We start from the raw sequence: 24201 nt of genomic DNA, 5'->3' as shown, positions 1-24201 counted from the left end.
ATGTTTTGGATGTGTTTGCTCTGCTTCTATTATGTATTGTTTAAAGGACTATTTTTATCTTATTCACATAAAAAAAATTGTATGACATGCATATAACATCTTCATAGCCGGACGTTTACTTGCGTGCCTTAAGTTATTACGGGGGAAAATCAGGAAGACAGAGCTAGATACTGAATAACTCGATTTAAAAAAAAAATAACTTTAAATACTGTATCATGGTTATTTTCGCCCCGTGTTATTTTCGCCCCATTGAACTTGTGAACAATTTTGTCCCGTTTTGAATTCGCCCAGTCATAGTTCTGTTTTAGAAATTATGAGATGTAATTTGAATTCGCCCCGTATTAAATTCGCCCAATCAAGGAGAGGGCGAAAGTGGCGAAAATAAAACGAGGGCGGAAGTTTTCCGATATACAGTAGATAACACATAAACCTTTACAGAACTTTTTTGCCACTCATTTCAAGAAACTGCAAATATGATCTTTTTTTTAAATTATCAAATAGACATTGCCACATCAAAAAACTTAAAATATACAAAAAACAAATAAAAATATGTTGTGATCAATACATCGGTTAACTTACATAAGGTATTGACAGAGCCACCATTGAGAAATAAAACGGCTTACATAACTTGTCGAAAAATAAATCTCCCCGACTTCGTCCGGGGTGCCTTAAAAAAAGAAACAGTGTTAAAACAACATATGATTCTTAACTTTTTTGTGGAACAAAATAAAGGTGCAGCATAATCCAAAGGTAAATACCGGTTTGAAAGCCATCAAAGAGTTTCGTGTATACGATGAAAAAGAATTATAATCTATGCAATACTTAAGTATTTTTAAAAGTGTTAATTTTTAATTTCTTATCACTGTCCTTTTTTTCCTAATATCATTTTATCTCTTTTTTTATTCATTTGTTTTGCGTGAGGAAACTGTAACTGTGCGTGTTGGTATGTTTTTTTTTTTTTATACAAAACAACAAATCAAATGAAATGTCTTTTGACTTTTGAAAATAAGTTTCTCTCCACCAGAGATAAATAAACATTTGTTGGACTGGTGAAAATATAGTTATTTACATTTATGTTGTGAATATTTAGACAACGAGAGAAAAAAATCCTAATATATTACTTATTGACTTATATTTTCCTACGCTAACAAAACGCAGTAAAATCTATCAAATCAAAATTGTCCTTTCTAAACGCATGCATTAACGTCATGCTTTAAACTTCTATTTGATCGCCTGCCTTACATTATATCTTACTCGCTCAATATATGCATCCAATTGACAGCTGAGTTTCCTCCAGGATAACACTTTGGAAATATCTAGTTTTTTCCCTCTGGCAACAAAGGTTTGAAACAAATATGATGTTTTTAAGTAAAATAAGTTTATAATAATTTCAAATATGCATTGAAAAGATGTATTCATGTCTTAAAGAAGAACTAGTCTTTACATTTCACAGCTACACATGTTGCAGCATACCTTTTCTGTTATCCGTGTCTCAACGTGCTAGTCACTTTCCGTGAATAATTTACCTTATCTCGCTGTTGTCTCGCTTTCTCGAGCTCTCGTCAGAACTACTCTAATCTCATCGGGTTTTATAATTTGTTGACCACCGAAAAAAAAGATTTCCAAACACATTGGTAGGGGTGCTTTACATAATGTTATTATGGTGCAGCGACTCCCAAAATTGCATAATGTACAAACTTCGATGTTTTGAAAAGTGTAAAACATTTTAATTTGAATTATACTAGGACGTAATTGTAATAAATATAGCTTCAATCATGTATATGTGTTTTGATGTACGTCGAGTAGTAGCAATTCTTTCGAGGTGGTGACAATTCTTTCGGATATACCCTTATCGATGCCTTTATAATGAACTATAAAGCATTTTTACATATGAAGACTGGTAAATCCAAGATATTTTAAAACTCTTGCATAGATATTGTTTCTATATTTGTTCGTATAAAAAGTAAATATAGGTTGTATTATGTTATAGATTTGTATAAAATTCATAAACATTTTTATCAGACCATTTGACCGTGATTAGGTTTTGAGAAATAAATTGTCTGACAAAAGTTCACATTAATTATTTTTTGAATTAAAGGCGTAATCTTCCGATTATCTAATGTATACAGGGTTATTTTCGCCCCGTCTTATTTTCGCACTTTCACTTGCAATCAATTTTGCCCCGTTTTAAATTCGCCAAGTCACAGTTTTGTTTAAGGTAAGTCACTCCTGAAATTTGTTATATCAAAGATTTTTTGAGAAGTATATTTTGGATAAGTATTTATATAGTTTTACACAAATCGCAGGGAGAATTGTGGGTCAGTGTGCACCTTACTGGGCTACGGTACAATTAAGCTGACCTTTTTGCACTTAAATTTCATCTCTTTGGTTAATTACTTTTACCCTTATTATATTTGATTAGATGTAAGCATGGCGATAAATATAATCTTATGTTACGTAAAATAGTTTGAATAATATTTATCATTGAACAAATATTGCAAATCAATGCGTGTGTTAATTATTGTGTGACCATTCTGCACTAAAAACTAACATATTTGGGGTATTAAAAATCTAAATAGGCAATAAAGTATTTTCTTTATCAAACTTTTTATGAGTTAAGTCCTGATCAGTCACAAGTATCGATTTGTATAAAATAATGAAAGAAAAAGATGAAGCAGTGATGTAAATTTTGAAATATTGATCAAAATATTCCATTTTCGGGCAAAAAACGGTAAAATTTGACTTGACTTCTTTATATATTTATCCTTTATTTGGAAAAGTTTGTTGAGGGAAGGTTAAAACTGTGTTCTAAAAATATAAATTAAGACCTATATTAATTATTCCTAGCATATTATAACGGAAAATATTCTCCGAGTAAAAGTATATTAGGCTAAAGTTCCAAGATAAACTTAATGAATATGCAGAATTTTCTGGTAAATATCCTTCCACCACAAGAAATAGTCCCTCAAAAACTTTGCTTCACTTTGACCTGCTTTTTTTAGCAGTTTTTATTGAAAGTTGAACAATTGACATTGTTTTATTTAAATATGTCATAAAAATTGAATTATAATACAGTTTTGAAGTAATAGCTTCTGCTTGAACTTTTTTAAAAAAGCTGACGAGTGACGTACCTTAAGAAAATATATTGTATATTTTTAATTCGCCCCTTTTAAGTGCGAAAGGGGCGAAAATAAAACGGGGGCGAATATTTCCCTGTATACAGTATTTACGACAAGGAACACAAAGCGAGTGTAACCGTTTTATAGAGGATGCTTACTCCTTCGTGGCACCTGTTCCCCAGGTCCGTATTCCCTATATTTAACATTTGTATGTTTAATAGACTTTTGAGCGTAATCACTGTTTGTTATTTTCACATTTGAAAAAAATAACCTTGGATCTTTGAATAAAAAATTGAGTTAATGGCAATGCCGGTTTGTTTACGTCTGACTGTCTTTTTATTCTATTAGTTCATCCTGTTTTATTTGTTAATACTGTTTTATTTGTTTATTTTAATTGATTATTCTTGATCATTACTTTATTTTATTAGTTTTAATTTTTGAATATCCTCATAAATATGGAAAAATAAATAGCATGTCCAGGAGATTTTTTTTTTAATTTTCCAATTAAAAAACATACTTTTTAGCAAATTTTTAGTGCCTCTAAATATATATCTTTTCATTTTATATCAAATTTCAGAGTATCATGTATAAAACATTCTTAAATCAGGAGACGTGTCTGTCTTTTTTTAAATAACTTTCCAACATTTCGATTTATGTTAAAATGATACAATGTTTTCAATTATTTAAATAGATTACAACCCCCTATTTTTAAGTAAGCATTTCGCAAGTTCTATGGTTGATACATTGACCATGTCAGCAAATACATCCTAATCATTTGATCTAATACTGACTCATGGCACTTTTCATACTTACACCATTATTTACAAACTGATACTTCCTGTAGGCTTTTTCAGAAATTGCCAATAATATCCTTGGGTAACAGGGGAACTTTATTTGTTAAATGATGGTTTAGCTTATTAAGGGGAGATAAAGGGAATAAATGAAAATTTAGTGGTATATTTTAATAATCTTCTTCTCAAGAACCACTGTGCCAGGAAAGATGAAAATTATGAGGAAACATCCTCAGGTAGTGTAGATTCAATTTGTTCAAATCATGAATATTTGGGGTAGGGCGGGGCCAAAATGGCCGACCAAAGTTTTACATAAAAATATATACTAAAATTCTTTAAAAATTTATACACTGAATGACAAAGCCATTATTCATCATATTATATGGAAGCATGTTCAGGTAATGTAAATTCAATTTTGTTCATGACCTCTGGTAGGCGGGATGCCAATACACTACCCAATCCCGATTTTAATGTTATATGGAAAATTCTTGTAACTTTTTTCTTCTGCTTAAATGACAAAGCCATAAATCATCATATATATATATATGGAAGCATAAATCATAGTGTAGATTCTTTGTTCAAATCATGACCCCTGTTTTAGGGCTACACAAAATGTTTTACAATGTTTTTACATAGAAATATATAGGAAAATATTTTAAAAATCTTCTTCTCAAGAATGACAAAGCCATAATTCATCATATTTATATGGAAGCATGCTCAGGTTTTTAGATTCAAGTTTGTTTCAAATCATGACCCCCGGGGTAGGGCGTGGCCAAAATTCCGACCAAGGTTTTACATAGAAATATATAGGAAAATTCTTTAAAAATCTTCTTTAAGATTGACAAAGCCATTTTATCATCATATATATATGGAAGCATGCTCAGGTAGTTTAGATTCAAGTTTGTTCAAATATGACCCCTGGGGGTAGGGCGGGGCAAAATGGTGCGTTTTACATAGAAATATATAGGAAAATTTAATTCTTTAAAAATCTTCTCTGTAAATACAAAGCCATTATTCATCATATTTATATGGAAGCATGTTCAGGTAATGTAGATTCAATTTTTTCATGACCCCCGGGGGTAGGGCGGGGCCAAAATGGCCGACCAAATTTTACATAGAAATATATACGAAATTTTTTTTTAAATCTTCTTCTCAATCATTTTCTAAAAAATAGCAAATCCATGATTGTTCATGGGACTACTTTTGGATTTAAACTTTACAATAAAAAGCCATTTTTACTAGTCCTATTTTCTCATTTGTGAAAATCAAAATTGGTGCTTTTCTGGGTGAAAATGTGGCCCATGGGCCTCTTGTTTTGAAAATGTCAGACAAGAAGGAAATATATGGAGATAACGAACAGTATTTAATCTCAAAAGTCCATTAAACATGAAAAATAGGGGGAGAACAATCAATGACCTCTACATCATAAAAGATGGGATCAGTTGCAGTGGAGGAGTGAGCATTCCTTGCCGACCGGTCACACCAGCTGTGTGCTCCTTCCCATGATAAAGAAATAACGGGAAGACCCTTCTATAATTCAGTGGACTAACAATTAGCATGAAAAACGCCAATCATCATTTAAAATATATATATAAATATTAAAATATTTCTGATATGTAATCCTTGTTGTTTTCATATATTATAAAGCATTATAAACTTTTAAAAACATGTACATTAGGTCATCTAAAACCGAACATTAAGTTGACAAAAATCTTAATACTTAAGTTAATCGATAGCTTTTTGTCAACGTAATGTACAATTACAGGTATCGTAATGTAATGGATTTAAATGTTGAAAGAAATATATAGAATGTAAAATATCTTCTTAACTTCATTAGTCATGAAAACAGGCAAATATATATTTTTTTTATTTAATAAACAATTATGTATAAATATGAAGTATTTGTATATGAATTTTCAACATTTGGAAATGACCAATTGAGTGCAGAAAATATATGCTTAATTCCAAGGTCCAATGGTGACGCCAAAATGTAAACGATAGGCTTGCTCGGTTTTAACCCCGATTTCACAAATAAACTGTACAATTATGTTTCGGTACGGCACTTCCAAAGACCGATGGTCAAAAGTCAGAGGCGTGTTTCCTAATGAGATCTAATGACGCTAAAGTGCATGTTTTTACACTAAAGTGCGATGGTGTGGAGAAACAAGACATTTATAGCAAGCTGTAAGGAATCAAATCCCTGATGATGTGCATTACATTCAAAAATAGAGATATATTTACTATAAATTGGTATTTGCTTACGCTTTTATTTTGCATGTTTTTATCTAACGTGATGGGATTTGTGTGCAATTGCTTAAATGTTTATGAGATATTAGGATTAGTCCTGCACACCTCTAAACTGATTAGGGTTAGTACTTTTAGATTGACTTAGGGTTAGTCCTCACACACTAGTCGAGTTAACACTTTAAATTATCTATGCATGGCTTACTTCGATATGGGGAAATACTATATATTGTCGTGTGCCTACACACTTTTCGAATTATGTTGAATTCTAAAACCTATCCGAGAGAAAAACGTTAGTTTTTGCAAGAATGATAATTATTACTGCTTATTTAAAAATTTGGATGGTGCGGCATTTAGTTTGCCAAAAGTTGCATTGAAAAGGATTACCCATAATAAAATGCGTAAATATTAAACCATTCGGGATTTGTCTTGCAAAAGCTTATCATGGACTCAGTGACTTTTACAACGCTATAAATAACTTTGAAATCGTTTTAAGCAGGTCCCGTCGCACTTTGGAGTCCTACATATTTAATAAATATTTTGATCCATAAAAAAAATTTGAAAATCCACATTCAGAAGTAAAAACAAACAGACATTTAGATATATCGACTATGTATTGTCAATTGACAATTTTCATTCCTTCGTCGATACGATATACCCTGGTGCACTTGAGATAAAAGATAGAGTCTCACACATCTGTTTCATACTTGGATATTTAACTTGAAAAAGATGTTAATGGTAACGTAACAACCACGCTATATATGATAAACGTGATGAATTTCAATCTTTTCTGATCGTCAACTTCCTTTACGCAGAATTACAATGCATAACAATTATCGAGGGTGTGTATATATTTCAGTTGATTCGACACGCACGAGCATTCTCTACGTATGAATAATTTTTTAAATGAGATAAATTATTGACAAGCAAGTTGATAAAACTTAGTCCATTATAAGTATTCATACACTGAACTAGCTGACGACGGATTTTCCCGTTATTTCCTGATCATGACAAGGACACACGCGGGATAACCGGTCATAGGGGAATTTTTTTCCATTCTACCTGATCCAACCCCTGATGTTTCTGAGGTCCGTATTTGCTCTGTTCTTATTTCGATTGTATTATGAACTTTTATATAATAATAAACAATATAAATTAGATTTCAAAGGGTAACGGGACGCCGCTGTTTTTCATGAATCAAACTATTTAACTTTATTTTTGAGATGCGTTTACGCATAAGATTTATATAGATTAAATTATGACAAATAATATTTATCATATTCTCCCCTTTGTGTACAAATTTGTGTACACATCACGTACTGTTTCATTTTTTTGTCCATCAAAAACGTAATTGTTTTTAAGTTGGTCTCTTTTCTCAAATGATGATCCATCTTCATACATGACTTTAAAAATCTAATGTTCAAATTTCATTTCCATCTAAACCTTTACCTGGAATTTTTTTAGATATTAAACTATTGTGTTTCATCCCTCATTCTCTGGAATTTCAGTGTGTTACGTCTGTATTTCATAGCAAATACATGAATCACCAGGGACAATTTATGTAATTAACAATAGAGAAAATAATTTATATCTAGAATCCTCAATTTGTCTTATTCGTTAGGGAAACAAAGACTAGGACATTTTCAAAACGTCGAACAGTTCTTTTCCTCACAGAATTGATAGTTTTTGGATTTTCTCCTTTACATAAATTGTATTTGTTGACAAGGTCATTGTATCGATTTTAAAACTTAATCAATAAAAGATGACATTAAACGAGCCTGCTGCTAGTCCTAACTTATCAACGTGCGTGTAAATTATTTACCTCCTTTAAGAAGTTGTTCATATATAGAGTATGCTCTTGCATATTGAATCAACTGAGATAGTTCAACTTGGAATGTGGAAGATGTTTATAGAGTACATTTCTTTTAAATTGAAAATTCTCCAAGGATTTTTTTGCCCAAACATGACATGGAGCACACGACAGGTATGACCAGTTGATAGGGATGCTTGCTTCTCTATGGCACCTGCTCCCATCCGTGATATCCTTAGTGGCCTTGTTTGATTTCTTAAAGATTTATATTGCTTCGACCTTATTGTAAATTCTATGCTCAATGCATTATTTGCATTTCATAAGCCCTCTAAATACGTCAATAAAAGGTTGTATGTTTTATAACAAATATATATCCTCCACGAAATGCAATGTTTTCACATACATTACTACTGAACAATTATTGAACCACAAAATCAAATCCCCATGAACCAATTTAGTTTACTCAAACCACGGAATTTCGATAAATCGAAAGTATGTAATTATACAGTATTGTCTTGCATTTTTAAATTCGGGAATCTATATTTGATTGTTTTGTCTCACCTTTCTTTATGCGGTTATTTTCTTTGAATTTGATAGAGAAATTCAACGTTGTGTTGGAGATGGCAGTACAAGTTTATATCTAATCAAATTGTTTATGTTTCAATAAAATATGTTCAAATCAATTATTATAAAAACTAATCAGTAGAGGTGGTATACTTGGCGGGTGTTTAAAGAGTGGTAAGGGACAACGTTTTTCCTAAGATTGATTGATTGATTGATTGTGTATTGTTTAACGTTACAGAAATAATATTTTTGTCATCAGATAATGTGTTTAAAAATGTCAAACTGTTTAGTGTTGATAAAAAAATATCGACACAGGCCATATGATGCTACCCTGTTGTTAAACCGATCCATCAATTTATTTTTCTATCTACGACACCTTTTGTTTGGATCCTCCATCTGGTTTGGCATCTATTTTCTTCGCCAAAGATCTTCTTTTGTGTCTTACATGAAACACTAGCTGAGCACACTGGTATGGATTTCGAATTAATTGCTTTATATTGATGTGCAACATATTGTAAGCCACCCCAGGGATGGCTAGTATTTCTGAATCATCAACATCTATGGGCAAAAACTTATCGTCTAATGAATTAGTATTTTGTCAGAATGAACAAGTGAATATTATTATATATAAATTAAATCAGGCCTCACTTTATGCAGTTAGTGTTTAATAACAGGGAGCAGGAGACAAGAGGAGAAGATTTTTAAAGAATTAAATTAATGCTTAATGCATATTTACTATAAAAACAATGCAGCCCTTCCTTATACCAAACCCCTGTTCCGGTGATCATGGAACTTTAAATTTTGGATAACGCATCCTTGCTCATAATAATTATGTATGCAGATTCTTTAATCAATTTAAGTAGAAGCAGAGGAAAAAATTTTCAAAAAATTACTTATTACATAATATTCACTATATAATAAATAGAGCCTTGTCCTTACACCGGAACCCCTGGTCAAGGGTCCATGAAATTTAGGCAATTTTGGAAGAGATGCCCTTGTACCATGAAAATTAACTTTAATTATATTCATTTAAGACCCATGGGTAAAAAAAAAAATTTCAAGATATAATGCACTTTCTCTATATTCTCTATACATATATATACACGCACTAGCATTAGAACCCCTGACTTTAGGTTCATTAAGTTCCCAATTAAGGAGAGGACTCAATGGTGCCAATGGTTTCACTGCTTGACGTAATAAAGAATAAAAATAAATCCTTTAATTTCAGTGATATTGGTGTCACCATTCAGTTCCCTGAGAAGGGGGAATAAATACACAATTGTTGTTCCCCTTAATCCATGCTTTATGCCATAATTGGTTGAAATTGGTTGAATGGTTTCAGAGAAGAAGTGAAAGAAGGATATAGAGATAACGAACAGTATTTAATATCAAAGTCCATAAAACATATTTATTTTTACTCTTCACAAGACATTAACACATGGCGGGGAAATCTTTAGGAATTACCCGTTTATTTAACTCTATTAGGAATATATACCCGTCTCGTATTATTTGTATACTTGAGGTTTGGCCCCTTTTTCTTGAATGATAATCAGTGCTACTATTATCACATGATTTCGTTGAGAGTAAGATCATATTTAAGTAGACGCATCATAAGTATTGTTGATTTAAATTTGTTCATATTATGAACACCTTGGTTCTGTAAGGATATAATATAATCAAAGATTTACATTAAAATATGTAGAAAAATAAATATATGACATCAATGACAACAAACATAAGAACCATGTACTCAACAGGGAGTCTTGGCAATTGTCTTTAAATTAGAATTAATCATATTTTCAAAATTTTTCTTTTGTCTACTTCATGTTAAATTTAAATTTCATTTTATTGCCACTCTTTTCAGACAGAAACACCACTTAATTTCATTTTGATAATATGGCTTCCATGAGCAGAAAACGACCTCATAAAGACTTAGGAGATATGTATTCTGATAAAAGACGCAAGCCAGGAAAAGGTATGGAGGTATACCTTTTGTTTTATTCTATGTCCGATCCTATCAACATGTACATGTAGCACAAAATTAATAATTCTCATATGCTAGCACATGTGTTTCTTTAGGAGGCACAATAATAGTCCCTTGCATGACCAAAATGCTTGTTTGTTAAACTATAAACAGGGCAAAAGATCCACTATATAAAGATTTTATTTAAAAAAAAAATGATTTGTTGAATCAAAAAACCTAAGCAGGGTAGATTTCTTTTAATTTACGGTTTAACAATAATATTTAAGTAAATTATAAAATTTGTAGATATTAATACTCAATCTACGTAACTGCTGAAATTTTTGTCGACGCATGGTCACCGATTTTGACAAACTTTACCCACTCTAATTTGTGACTGACACCATAAATATATATCAAATAAAAATTTGGTGCTATGTATTTTATTTGTTATGGTAACAGTAGAAAATATTTGGTAAAGATAATTCAATTTTCAGTTATTTTAAATCTTTGTTTAGCATTGATTAAAACTAGGAAAGCAAATTATAAACAATCTCACAAAAACTAGACATATTATATTGTTGCCACCCATATATATGCACAAGTGAGTTACAAATGTTACATATGGAGGTTTCTATGCAAAATATTAATTCAATTCCATAATTGCTCTACCTACCGCACGGAAAATGTTAAGACTTGTTTTCTAATACATTCTTTGTTCCCACGACATCCGATAGCCAGTACATATTATGACGTAATTTTGTGACGTCATTGACCTCTATTACACAAGTTTATAAGAAACGTCAACAAAATCGCTTCGGCGCAAGGACATACCTTACTTTGTTTTACAGAAACAAGGTATAAAAAGACTCAGGATATTCCAAGGATTTAAGATATTGCTGCACAAATGTCGGCACTGCAATTGTTTAGTTACTATTAGTGCAGTTTTAAGTTTAAACAGGATAAAAATTCACAGTCCAGTGTAAGTTTTTTAAAAAAATTATCGATTGAGAAATTGCATGGGATTTGTACAGCAATTTTTAACATGTTAAGAATATTCTCTCAATTAGTATACATTGTTTATTTTAAATTAGATGGGATATGCCCTTGCGATGACATGATTTTGTTGATGTGATATATAACTTTGAATGGGAGAAAACAATGATGTCATACTATGGCGTCATAATGTGCACTTCATTAACAAACTGCGGGTACTAAGAATGCATAAGAAAATCAATTTGAACTCTCTCTGTACATAAAATATACAACTTATGAATTTTTTATTAGCTCATTTGCATGGAAATATACATATTTAGCCTCAACTCACTTGCGTGTTAATAAACTGTTTCGAATATATGTAAAAGTAAGTAGTAATCAAGATTACAGTTGGAAAACAATTAAAATAGTGAAATAAGCTAAAAACTCTCGGTATTTACTAGTGGTAAATGTTACATGATCAAACTTGATTCACAACATATGAAGAACAATAAAAGAATGATGTTGATCTTAAGTAAATTGTTATTAGTCGTATTATTTCAGATATAAAATTATATTGAAATCGTAGTAACACATGTAACCAAGTAAAATTAAAACCTAAGACAGGGTTAATCTATAGCTACTTCTGTGAAAAAATACACTAAATTCTAAACTGGCATATACTAGTTTGCATCCGCAGGACCTTAAAATACCAACTGCATAAGACAATGAGGTTAATCGCTACTTTTTGGTATAAGCATGGAAGCGACGTACCAATTTTTCAAAATGTTACATTTCGAGGCTTATACAGTGCCCGCATCGTTATTCTCTACAGGATACACGATACGATAGGATACCCGCACGATACTATAGGATACACGCACGATAGGATAAACGCAAAACACGATACACACAAAATAAGACAATGAGGTTAATCGCTACTTTAGGGTATAACGATTGACGCAACGTACCAATTTTTTAAGTAAAACATTTTGCTGCTTATACACAATGTATGACACACCTTGAAAAGTACTCACCTGGTAATATCATGGTGAATATCATGTATTGATAAAGTTTAAACGAAAACTATTTGTTGCAGGGATGATAAGTGGTTTTCCATTTATAAACTGTTGCATCATTCTAAAAGACACATCAATCCAGGAGGCAACAAGGGGCCTTATCCTTTTTTATTCTTTTTATCATCACTCTTAATCTTTAAATTAAAATGTTTAACATTACAGAACGTTAACAAGAATTATATTAATACACTGTACGAGCATACAGTAACTTCTTTGTATCATCTTTTTTTTTTTACTTAGACACTTCGAAAAAAGACATCTTGCGAAAAGGACAAGTGCACTTAAGCAATACTTAATGGGCCCTTTTGATATGCCATTTTACTTCAAAATATATTACCAAATGGTTCTCTATTGGTAATTGTTAGATACTAATGGATATTTCTAATTTAAAAAAATGTTAAGCGCCACTTAAATCAGCATGGATTTGAAACAATTGAATATTTTGAAAGGCCTATGGATACCCTATAAATATCGTTTATGTAAATCAAGGAATAGATATTCAAATCGATACTTGAACAATCTGATGGTGGAAAGTTTGCGAAATGATATTTCTTGTGCCAAACCTGTTTTATAAAATATGGAATGAAGTTGTGTTGTTGCCTGTATCAGGCGCGAAGCATCGTTTTTGGAAGTGGGGGGGGGAACCTGAGAAATTTTTTTTTTTACTTACCTGAAAAAGTTGACAAGCAAAAAATTTTAAAAAAATTTAAAAGTTGCCCGAAGTCGATAAACCTATTTTAGGGGGGGGGGGGGGGGGGGGGTAGTGATAACTTTTTTCAAGACCAACTATCTCTTTCAATTCAAACTTTTTGGGGTAAATTTTCTTTATAACACTACGCTTTCCTGAAATGTGGGGGGGGGGCAACCTTCCTTTCAGTAAACATTTTCTACAGTAAAGGTAATGTCGGGAGAAAAAGTGGGGGTGCCTGGCCCCCCCTGATACTACGCCCCTGTGTATCTAAATGATTAAACTAAGAAATTGGTACTCTTGCATTTGAAAAACAACATTAATAGTTTCATTGAATTTGAAATTGAAAAAGAGTGTTATAGGTGGCTTTCAATACCTGTTTCATTGTCTTGCATGAAGGTTAAAAATGTCCCTACCCACCCGTGTTCTTAAAAAAAAATACATGATTATATATAAACATCTCTAAGCGACAGGGCTTTGACTTACTGAAACAAAACTTGCCTATGTTTTAAAGTGAGCACCTTTGAGGAATGTTTACCTGGGTAGAACTCACGTGACTATCAGTATTCTAAATAATTTATTCCACACGTGGGTTCAACATGGGTCATACAGGTAAATAGCTCTCACTTGCTATAGGAAATACATTTTACTTTTTATACATTTTTAATATTTTAAGTACGAGCCTAATCGTGTGCAAATTTAATACTTTCACACAAGTTTTATAAATGTAATATGCGTCTTTTGTCATTCGCACAAGTTTGCACAACGTTAGGCTCATAGTTAACAAAGGCTTTGAAATGAATTTTCTCGATTTACTATAGAAAATTGTTGACCCCTTTGTATAGTTTTGTTCTTTGTATATTCGTGGATTTCGGCGGTAAAATTTGTTGAATCGTATGGTTTAGATATCAATTAATAATTTGAAATGAAAATTTTTGCTTTATTTGATTATTTATTTTTTCACATTTTACCGGGGCCCATAAGTGCACTCGTTCTTTGAAGACTGGTTTCATCAGAAGCATGGAGCTATAAACATAAGACATCTATACATGGGAGATGTCTGCTCAAGTACAGAAAATCTAGAAAAAGGGACAAGAGTAATTGTTTCCGTTATTGAGAGTGAGAAAGCAATTAAAAATGAAAAATACGAATGTGATAAGGAAATCTTCAATGTTGTTTATAAACTTTGGGATGAAGTTTCCGTGCCGGAAGAAAGAAGGAAAGGGAGAAAGCATGATCATGAAAAGATAAAAGAGATCAACAGCTACCTGAAAAAAAATGCCGACTCAATTTGTAGACAACACTCAAACATTGAAATCATCCGTGGATCACTAGTTCGAATTAAAACTAACAAGGCTAAGAAAGTTCAAACAATATCTGAACCCTGTATAGCAATATATTGTTCCTATAAAGGTGTTGTACCCATCGGTGAAAAAGAATTTCCTCGAGTAATGGATGGATACGCTACGGATATAAGGGAAGGTTTTTTCCATCTGCATAAAAACTATGATATTTATGCAAACTCGGATGATCTGCTTGAACCATTACGAATGGGTGCAAGCATATCAAAAGATCAAGGTAAGAACAGTTTTGATTTCCTCTCTCTTCTCTTGTTTCTATGTTTATTATTTGAAAAGGGAAAAGGTTGAATATAAGGTTTAGGGTAAAAAAAATATTTACTAAAAACAAAAACTTTATCTTTACTTTATTTTTTTATAACTGACCTCCACCTGATTGTAAGATTCTGTAGGATTATATATCCACATAAATACTTTTCTCTGTACTCTTCGTATTTTTTAAAGAAGTTTAATATATTTATTTCGTTTTAAGGGGGCCCAGTGGGGTTTTATTGTGTGGAAACTACAATAGCAAAACTCTTCATTTTTACACCATATATAACTTACATTAACTTTACTGCACATATAAAGTTTGGGTGAAATCTAACGTCCAGGTACTTTTAGGGACTGTCTCAAAATATAGATACATTTACCATGGGATTATATAGGAAAGTGCCAATTTTTAGCACTTTAAAGCAAATTATACAAATAATACAATAGAATATTTGTTAAAACTATAATATATGATGAGCAATACTATATTGTACATTATGTGTAAGAAACACAAAATTCTACCATCTTATTTCCAGAGGGGGGTATCTCAAAAGGCAAAAAATTACGAATTTTCCTGTTTTTATCGAGTGATACAAATTATGACGGGCACAAAGGTTTTATTTGAAAAAATGATAAGAATACTTGAGAGATTCTTAAGTTTCTATGTTTTAAATTTCAAGAGCGTGTGTTTATTACTTTTTATTATTTACTGTAGTAGCATTTTTATTACCCCTTTCTTGAAAAGTTTCAGTTTATCATAACATCCAAAACTCATAACATCCATAACATAAATTCACACCTAATAGAACAGTATCTCTTCGAAGAATGCTTTACAATAGGTGTAATGATAAATATTGTTAAGTTAAAGAATTTTAAAATTGCATATTTTCTATTTTAATCAATTATTTAATATATAAAAAATGTTGACAAGGGCAATTACTCCTTCTTAGGTCTCTTCATTCAGGCATTTGTTTTTATTGTAAAATAGTTTCCCTGATATTCACAATTCAAAAGTATCTTTGAAGTAGGAAGTATTTAGAAACACTCAGCATCGGAATTATTCATTTTAACCAGTTTTTTTAAAAATGTTGATGTTGACATACACTTCTGTTTATTTATGTTTCGCATCTTAAATAATATGGTGATCTGTACATTTTTTTGCAATAATTGGACTGTTTAAAGTATATATTAAATGAAAATAAATGCAGTTTGTTTTTGTACTTTGAACCTATAAATTGTGAGGGTGGAATCATCTTAAAACAGCTTTAAAACGCGTCATTTTACTATGACGCGCGAAATATTTCGCAAAGAAAACTACAGTCGGCCTCCTAAAATTGAATTTAGATAAATTGATTGATTGTATGTTGTTTAACGTCCCTCTCAAGAATTTTTCATTTATATGGAGACGCCACCACTTGCCGGTGGAGGGCTACATATTTGTCCTATGCTCGGCACTTAGGGCCTTTGAGCAGTTAAGACCCTTTTTCATGCCAGCACCTACTGCGACAAGGGGCTTCGGTTTATACGGTCTCATACGAAAGACCAGTCTACACTCCCGTAGACGGATTCGATCCCGCGACGTAAGGATTGACTCCACACTTTGCGACTCAAGAGCAAACACCCTAACCACTGCACCACGCGGGCGACAAGTTGAATTTAGAATTTTGTGATTTTATTTTGACTCCTTTTTTTTCATTTTTACTTGTGCACTCCAGTAAATAGGTAAGGAATATTTCCATGTTTAATAATGGACTTGGAAAGATGTATCAAGAACAAAACTCCTGTTATGTAAAAGGTAAAGTCCACTTATTGTTTCCTATAGGCGCCAAGTTAACGTTTCCTTATATAGCGATGACCCTGAGTGAACACTCAATTTGAAGACCATCAGGTTGTCTTCCCTTGGTTAAAATCTCGAAGTGTCATGTCGGATTCGTTTCCAACAAAATGCGTTTACCTGTGTAAACCTTTACAATGAAAGTGAATGTGCAGGCCTCCGAAATTACAGACTTTCCGATGGTATAATAATACAAAAATGATTCTTATATTTTTGATAGGTAAGGCTAGCTATTTGTAATGGAACATGACCTTATTCAATAAGGATCAATTTAGTAAATAATTTATCAATTCATTATCCAGATAGCAAAACATGGGCCAACGTTGGCACAATTTTTTTTCCAACGTTGGCCCACTGTTGCTAACCTTACAATGGCCCACGGTAATTTTGCTCATCGGCCCAACGTTGGTCCAACAAGTTGGCATATTGATGGGCCAACGTAGATATAATTGTATGACAACTAACAGTCACTCTTAGTAACTGGTTGGTTAGATTGGCCCAACTTTGGCCCTTTGTTGAAATGTCAGATGGCATTTTTTTGGGCCAACGTAGTTTTTAGTGTATGCCAACTAACAGCCAACCTTAACAACTGGTTGGTTAGGTTGGCCCAATGTTGACCCTTTTTTACAATGTCAGATGGCAAATTTTTGGGCCAACGTAGTCATTACATAGAAACATTTGCAGTAGGTTTAGTGATTCTTTACATAAACCTCTTTTATGACTGTTTAAAATAATTAATACACAATTCAATCTGCATCCATAATGAATATATGGACATGTCCAATGAAAAAATTACTAATGATTCACTGTGATCATATTTCATATACATCAATTCAATCATAATTTACACAAAATAAATTTTAAAATAGATAATAGAGGTAAATTATGAAAAATTATCGATTCAAAGTTCTTAATCAGGGCTCACTTCCTTTATTACTGTCCTTTTGTTGTATTCCCGCTCTTTTTCCTTTACTTCGTCGCCTCCAGTTTTCTGTATCTTGATCTTTGTCACACGGACTCGTATTTTATACACTTCTTTATGTATGATCTCTGTCTGAATTTCTTTGTTAAAATCGTGTCTGTAATAGACAGTTAAGAATTAGATAGATAGAAACAACTTAAAAGATCTTATTTAATCTTCACGTACAGTGCTTGTGTGATAAAACATGACAAGAATGAATTCCGAATCAATTCTAACAGATAACCTGAATAAATAAGAATAAATATACTTACATCGCTTCTAAATGCAGCTTTATAGCAAGTGTATAACCAACAAATTCAAATTTTACTTATTCTTGCTTGCATTTTCAGTCTATCACCACCTGTGAGCGATTGAATCTGACAGCTCACTCCACAGTTTGGTCAAGTGTTAGCGAACGCCTAACTTTTTGTTTCAATTCAATTATAAAGCTGTGTCATTTTGATTTATGTATATGTAGGCTTCATTCACATCCTGTTCCTGAGAACATATTCAGTCTTATCTAAATTCTCATGAATACAACGCTCATGAAAACATTCATAATTTCAAGCATGTGCACAATTCAAAAAATATAATAAAACACTCTTTGGTGCTGTGATCACTTAAGTTCAAATTTAAAATGTTGAATATATCAGATCTAAACAAAAACAGTCATCCAATTAAAAGCAATGACATAGAATGTCAGCTCAGCAGCTAAAATTGATACCTTCTTTAGATGGTAGTATAATTATTGGGCCAGCGTTGGCCCAATATAAATATCCCATCTTTGAAACACTTAAACAAAAAACACTCTTGCTAACATCGGGCCAACCTTGGGCCAACATACTACTACCAAATTGATAAGACAGTTTTTGAGGGTGTATTACAAATATTGGGCCAATGTTAGGCCAACATACTACTACCAATTTGATAACACACTTTCTTTAAGAGTGTATAACAAATATTGGGCCAACGTTGGGCCAACATACTACTACCAATTTGATAAGACACTTTTTAAAGGATATATTACAAACATTTGGCCAACGTTGTGCCAACATACTACTATCTACTTGATAAGACGCATTCTTTATGGGTGTATAACAAATATCGGGCCAACGTTGGGCCAACATACTACTACCAACGTTAAAAGACATTCTCAAAGGGTGTATAACAAACATCGGGCCAACGTTGGGCCAACATACTACTACCTACTTTAAAAGACACTTTCTTTAAGGGTGTATTACAAACAGTGGGCCAACGTTGATGGTTCAACATCAACATCCCCCCTACTTTTGGAAGTAACGTGAATGGAAGTTGCTAACATTAGACCAACGTTGGGCCAACATAGGAATTCTGTCATGGTCGAGAAGGTTGGCATGGTGACATTGGTCCAACGTTGGCCAAACGTTGTTCCCCCAACGCCAACCATACAAACTTTTGCCAATGTTGGCCCAACATAGTCTTGCTATCTGGGTAGTAAACTAATACACTTATAAAACACTCAACCACACACAGGATTGTTTTGCTTTACCCCCTCCAACTCCGTTTCAAGGGGATAATTAGAGGTACGCAAATTCGACTCATTCTTCCAGGTATTCTAATGCTGATTGTCCGGATAGGGCCATTTGCAAAAGTTCAATAGTGCCTTAAAAATTGGAAAAACACTCATTAGCGTGACGGCCTATTGTGAGAGAGCGTGATTGTGTGATGTGTTAGTGCGACGTCGATGCTTAAAAGCGTGTTGGTGCGACCGCGTGTTGTGTGATAGCACGACAGTAAGTTGTGTGTTAGCGCGACGGCAATATGGGTAAAATTGCGTTAGCTTGACGGCATGTCGTTTAAAGCGTGTAAGCGTGATGGCATGTTTTGAGTTATCACGATTGCGTGTTTTTTTTTCTTTCTGAACGCGCTGTAAAGCTTTTCGCAAATGCCCATCACTCTGATTAAAAGAAACACATTGTTTTGTTGTCACACAGCACGCCATCGCGCTAAATACAACTTAACACAACACCCTGTCGCGCTGTCACACTACTCGCTAAAACAACCTGGCATGCCACCTTAGTTTGAGCTTTTGCAAATGCCCTGTTCGGACTCCATAAAATATTCGTATGAATTCTTAATTAATTCAAAAGATTTTTTGTTACGTATCATCGTTTTTGAAAATGCAGATGGCCAACACGAGAAAACAAATTAACTTGCCCTAAAAAAGAAACCAACCCCAGCTCAAAAATGCAAATTTGTGTGTGTGTTAGGAGGGAGGGGGGTTCAAACTTCTTTCAGTTCAGTTCAAACTTCTCTTTTTTACTGAAGGATAGTTGATACAAACTTTTGTAAAAAAAAGTGTTAATAACAAACTGAGTCATGGTTCAATGAGTACAAGCAAATTCAAAGAATTGTGGTGCCCCCGCTTTAGGTGTATTTGGGGGTGAGATGTCATTTTTATGACATATTGTGTCTAATATAAGCATCCTATCATTTGTCATTTATTTAGAAATTATCTCTGTGACTGAAGTTGATGGGTTTTTGAAAATAAAGTCAGTCGTGAAGGTCAAGGGGTAAGAAATCATAGAATGCTCAGAAATATATTTTGTGACATGTAATGCACATGTCAACTATGAAAGCCGTACATCGTTTCAATATAAGGAACAAGATGTGTTTGTAAAACATTGATGACCCCGTAGGCAACATAACGAAGATAGAACTTTTCTTATATGCAAATGAAATATATCATTACCCAAGGTAGGGTTTTCACACAAGAAATACGCTTGTAAAATTCAAAATCCCTAACACAACCTGTTCAAAAGCTATGGTCAAGGATAAATTTTGAAAGGTATGCCCAAGGTAAAAGGGTTTGAGTTGTTGATTTCTAAGAAATGTCACAGGTAGTATATATGTGAAGGATAAAAGCCCTTCCCCTAAGCGTTCAATACTTATGGCCAAGGTAAAAGTTTTTTGAAAATTAGGTCAAACTCCAAGGTCAAGGTCAAAAGGTTCTTGGTATCCAATGAAATATATTCTCACAAGAAGTATTTGAAGTATAAAATCCCTAGCCTTACCATTAAAAAATATGATCAAGTTTAACGTTTTTTTTCATAAGTATGGAAATCTCTAAGGTCAAGGTCAAAAAGTCAAAGTTCTTGGTTTTGAAGGAAAGGTTATTGCCACAAAGAACATATATGAGAAATATGAAAGTCCTTATTACATGTACTACCGTTCAAAAGTTGTGACCAAGGTCAAAGTTTTAAAAAGTACCTCTTACTACAAGGTCAAGGTCAAACGTTCAAAGGTTTTGGTATTCAATAAAAGTTCTTCTTACAAGGATTACATATGTGAACATTGAATACCCTATCCCTTAACATTCAAACGTTATGGTCAAGGTTAAAGTTTTTTCATAAGTACGGAAATCTCAAAGGTCAATGTCAAAAGGTCAAAGTTGTTGGTATCTAATGAAAGGTCTTACCACAAAAAATTACATATGTGAAGTATAAAAGTCCTAGTATCCACCGTTCAAAAGTTATGATCAAGATTAAAGTTTTTTATAGGTATGGAAATCTACAAGGTCAAGGTAAAAAAGTTATAGCTGTTGGTATCTAATGAATGGTTTTGTCAGGAAGAATACATACGTGAAAAATGAAAGTCCAATTCAAATTTTGAAAAGAAGGTCAAACTCCAAGATCAAAGGGTCAAAGTTCTTGGCATCCAATGAAAGGACTTTTTACATGGATTATATATGTGATGTGTGAAAACTCTAGCCCGTACCATTCAAAGGTTATGGTTAAGGATAAAGTTTTACATAAGTAAGGAAAGCTCCAAGGCCAAAAAGGTTAAAGTTGTTGGTATCCAATGAAAGATCGTGCCATATAAAATACACATTTGGAAAATGAAAGTCTTAGTTTCTGCAATATAAAAGATATGGCCAAAGTAAAAGTTTGGAATTTTTGTGTAAGATTGGGTCAAACTCCACGATAAAGGTTCAATGGTTAAATTTGGTGGTACCCAAGGAAAGGTCTTGTCACAAGAAATACGCATTTGAAATATGTAAATCATACCTCCACTTAATCAAAATTATGGGCAAGGTTAATATTTTTGTGACGGACGGACAGCTAGACAGCTAGACGTACAAATGGATGCGATTTAATGCATGTCCCCTCGCTTTTGCGAAAGCAAAGGACAAAACTGGTTAAGTTCAAACTCGTATTTTTTCACTTTTTCATTCAAATTTTCACATAATAGTCAAGAATACTTGTAGAGATTGATTAGGATGGCTGCAGAAAATTAGAATTTTGAACATTATAGAAGGTTAACAATTTCTCAATATTTTGGAAATTTATTATTTGCATCATTTGCAACAAAATTAGGCCCAGAAATATATACCAATCCAGGCATCCATCCTTGGTTTCTATCACCTGTCCTTAACCACTGTATTATCCTTACATCTTGTTTGACAAAAATGCAACCAAAACTACAGGAAGAGAAGACCAGACTTTCAATGAAAAATTTTCATATTAAATCTTATGTTCGGAAAAAGTTCTCCCCTGTCCATGGTCAAAATTAGTGTTCTTATTGACTTTTTAATGTACGTATAACACTTCTCTTGCAGATGGAACAGGAAAAGGAACTCTTGGTGGATTTGTTGAGTTGAAGAATGGCCGCGTTGGATTTTTAACCTGTGCCCATATTTTTCATAATGCAGAAGAAATGATGCAACGTCCCTTAGATATTCCATTTCCTATAGTGCAACCATCTGCATCCAAAGAAGGATCACAACGGTGTGGCAAGATATTAAAATCAGCTTTTCCTTTCTCTACCATTGTAGACGGAGTCAGTGTAGATGCAACAGTTGTGGAGTTAACTGAACGGGTTCCAGACAGAGCACTGTTTGCAAACCTGACGACGGCGCGATTGAAAACACTTGGTATTATTTTTTTCCTCTTGTAAATCTGATTACTTTGGTTGTTGATGAATAACTCACAATATAAAATGGTCTTTTTATAATTATAAAGTTTTCTATTCTTAGTCAAGATTACTTGACGAAATAAATGTTGAGAATAACAGGTTTCATTATATCAATGTACCTTCAGTGATTTGAAAAAAAAAATCATTTCTTTCGCATATTATTCATTTTTTTTTCTGAACCTGCTCCTTTCATACAATTTCGATTTATCTGAGACCAACGTATTAAGCCATAATGAAACTAGCCAATATATGCTTATTTATTTCCTTGAATACTACTCAAAATTTGATAAGGATCACTATAGTAAGATATGAATTTGACTCAGAAAAGTGTTTTTTCAGGCAATGAACGAATATTCATAAACGGCGTAAACGTTTATCAATACGGAATGCTTGAAATCTAAAACAACAACAAAAGGCATTCCATTACAAAATAGTAATAGCAAACCAAAGAAGAAAAATACATTTTTTAAATAGTCTGTCATTACATATAGCCGATGAAGTGACAATACCGGGTACGGCCTCCCCTTGCATCAATAACAGCTTGATAACGTCGAGCCATACTTTCAATAAGCACCTGGATGTTTCCAATTGGTAGGTTGTTACAATCTTTCACATGGACGTTTCCGAGTTTTGCCAAAATCATGGTTTGTGCTCTACGCCGTGAAAGAGCAACCGCACCATGTTTCATACATGCTAAATCAGGGTTAAGTCCGGTGAGCGCGCTGGATATTCCATATGGACAATTGTTTCCTGTTGAAGGTACTGCTTTACCACCCTGGCGCGTTGTGGACAGGCGTTATCATTCATCAATGAATTCAGGGCAAACAGCACTAGCGTAGGTCTGACGTAAACAAGAATCTCATTCTGGTACCGCACTTCCGTCATTGTTTCTCTCTACAAGACAAGCAGATCTGTCTAAATCCCCACTGATTCCACCCCTGACCATGATGGAACCACCAGTATAACGGTAATGATCACTAATACTGGTATTGTGGAAATGTTCACGTTGTCTTCGCCACACTCGTTGCCTTCTGCCTGTCAAGTCCAAACAATATCTGGACTCATCGATGAACAGAATTGGAACCAAATTGTTCTGTGTACAAGCAACAAGCTTCAGCCCTGTCCAGTCGCTCCAGCCGTTGTCAGACAGTGAGAGGGACTCAAACACATGCCCTTGTGGAGTAGAAACCTGCATTGTGAACCCGATTCCGTATCATCTGAGTGGACACCATTACCACCGAGGCGTTCAGGAGGTGATTACGCAGCCTGGATGCTGTCCAGAACGGATGGCGTCGTGCCTGAAGAGCAAAAAAAATGGTTTTTGCATTAGGTTGTCGACCTCCGACGACCGCAAACATGTCGGCGTGCTGCTGTACTAAAAATTTGCTGTCGGTTCCATGCCCTGTTTACAACGCTTTGGCTAACGTTTTGTGCATTTGCAACAATACGATTTGAATAGCCAGCGTCAAGCATTCCAACACATCTCCCAAGTTTTTCTGTCCTCAGACGACACCTTACAAGCTGAAGGGCCATTTTGTTGAAAATCGTAGTGTAAACACTCAAGTGAGTTTTATATCTTAAAAATAATCAGACACCGATGACTGAGTGAAAAT

General features: G+C 33.3%; 1 protein-coding gene across 1 annotated transcript in view; it reads left to right on the top strand.

Moving 5' to 3' along the window:
- Positions 1-14231: 14231 nt before the first annotated feature.
- LOC134266104 (uncharacterized) overlaps positions 14232-24201 on the top strand; it is a 35740-nt gene continuing 25770 nt past the window's right edge. The window contains exons 1-2 of the mRNA XM_062748338.1: positions 14232-14808; positions 22233-22547. Of these exons, the coding sequence (XP_062604322.1) occupies positions 14280-14808; positions 22233-22547 (844 nt within the window). The 5' untranslated portion in view covers positions 14232-14279. The remainder of the gene's footprint in view (positions 14809-22232; positions 22548-24201) is intronic.

Source organism: Saccostrea cucullata, unplaced genomic scaffold, assembly GCF_032062105.1.
Source record: "Saccostrea cucullata isolate Sc308-1 unplaced genomic scaffold, CSIRO_AGI_Scuc_v1 ctg2915, whole genome shotgun sequence".
NCBI classification, from domain to species: domain Eukaryota; kingdom Metazoa; phylum Mollusca; class Bivalvia; order Ostreida; family Ostreidae; genus Saccostrea; species Saccostrea cuccullata.
This window is presented reverse-complemented; position numbering and strand designations above follow the sequence as displayed.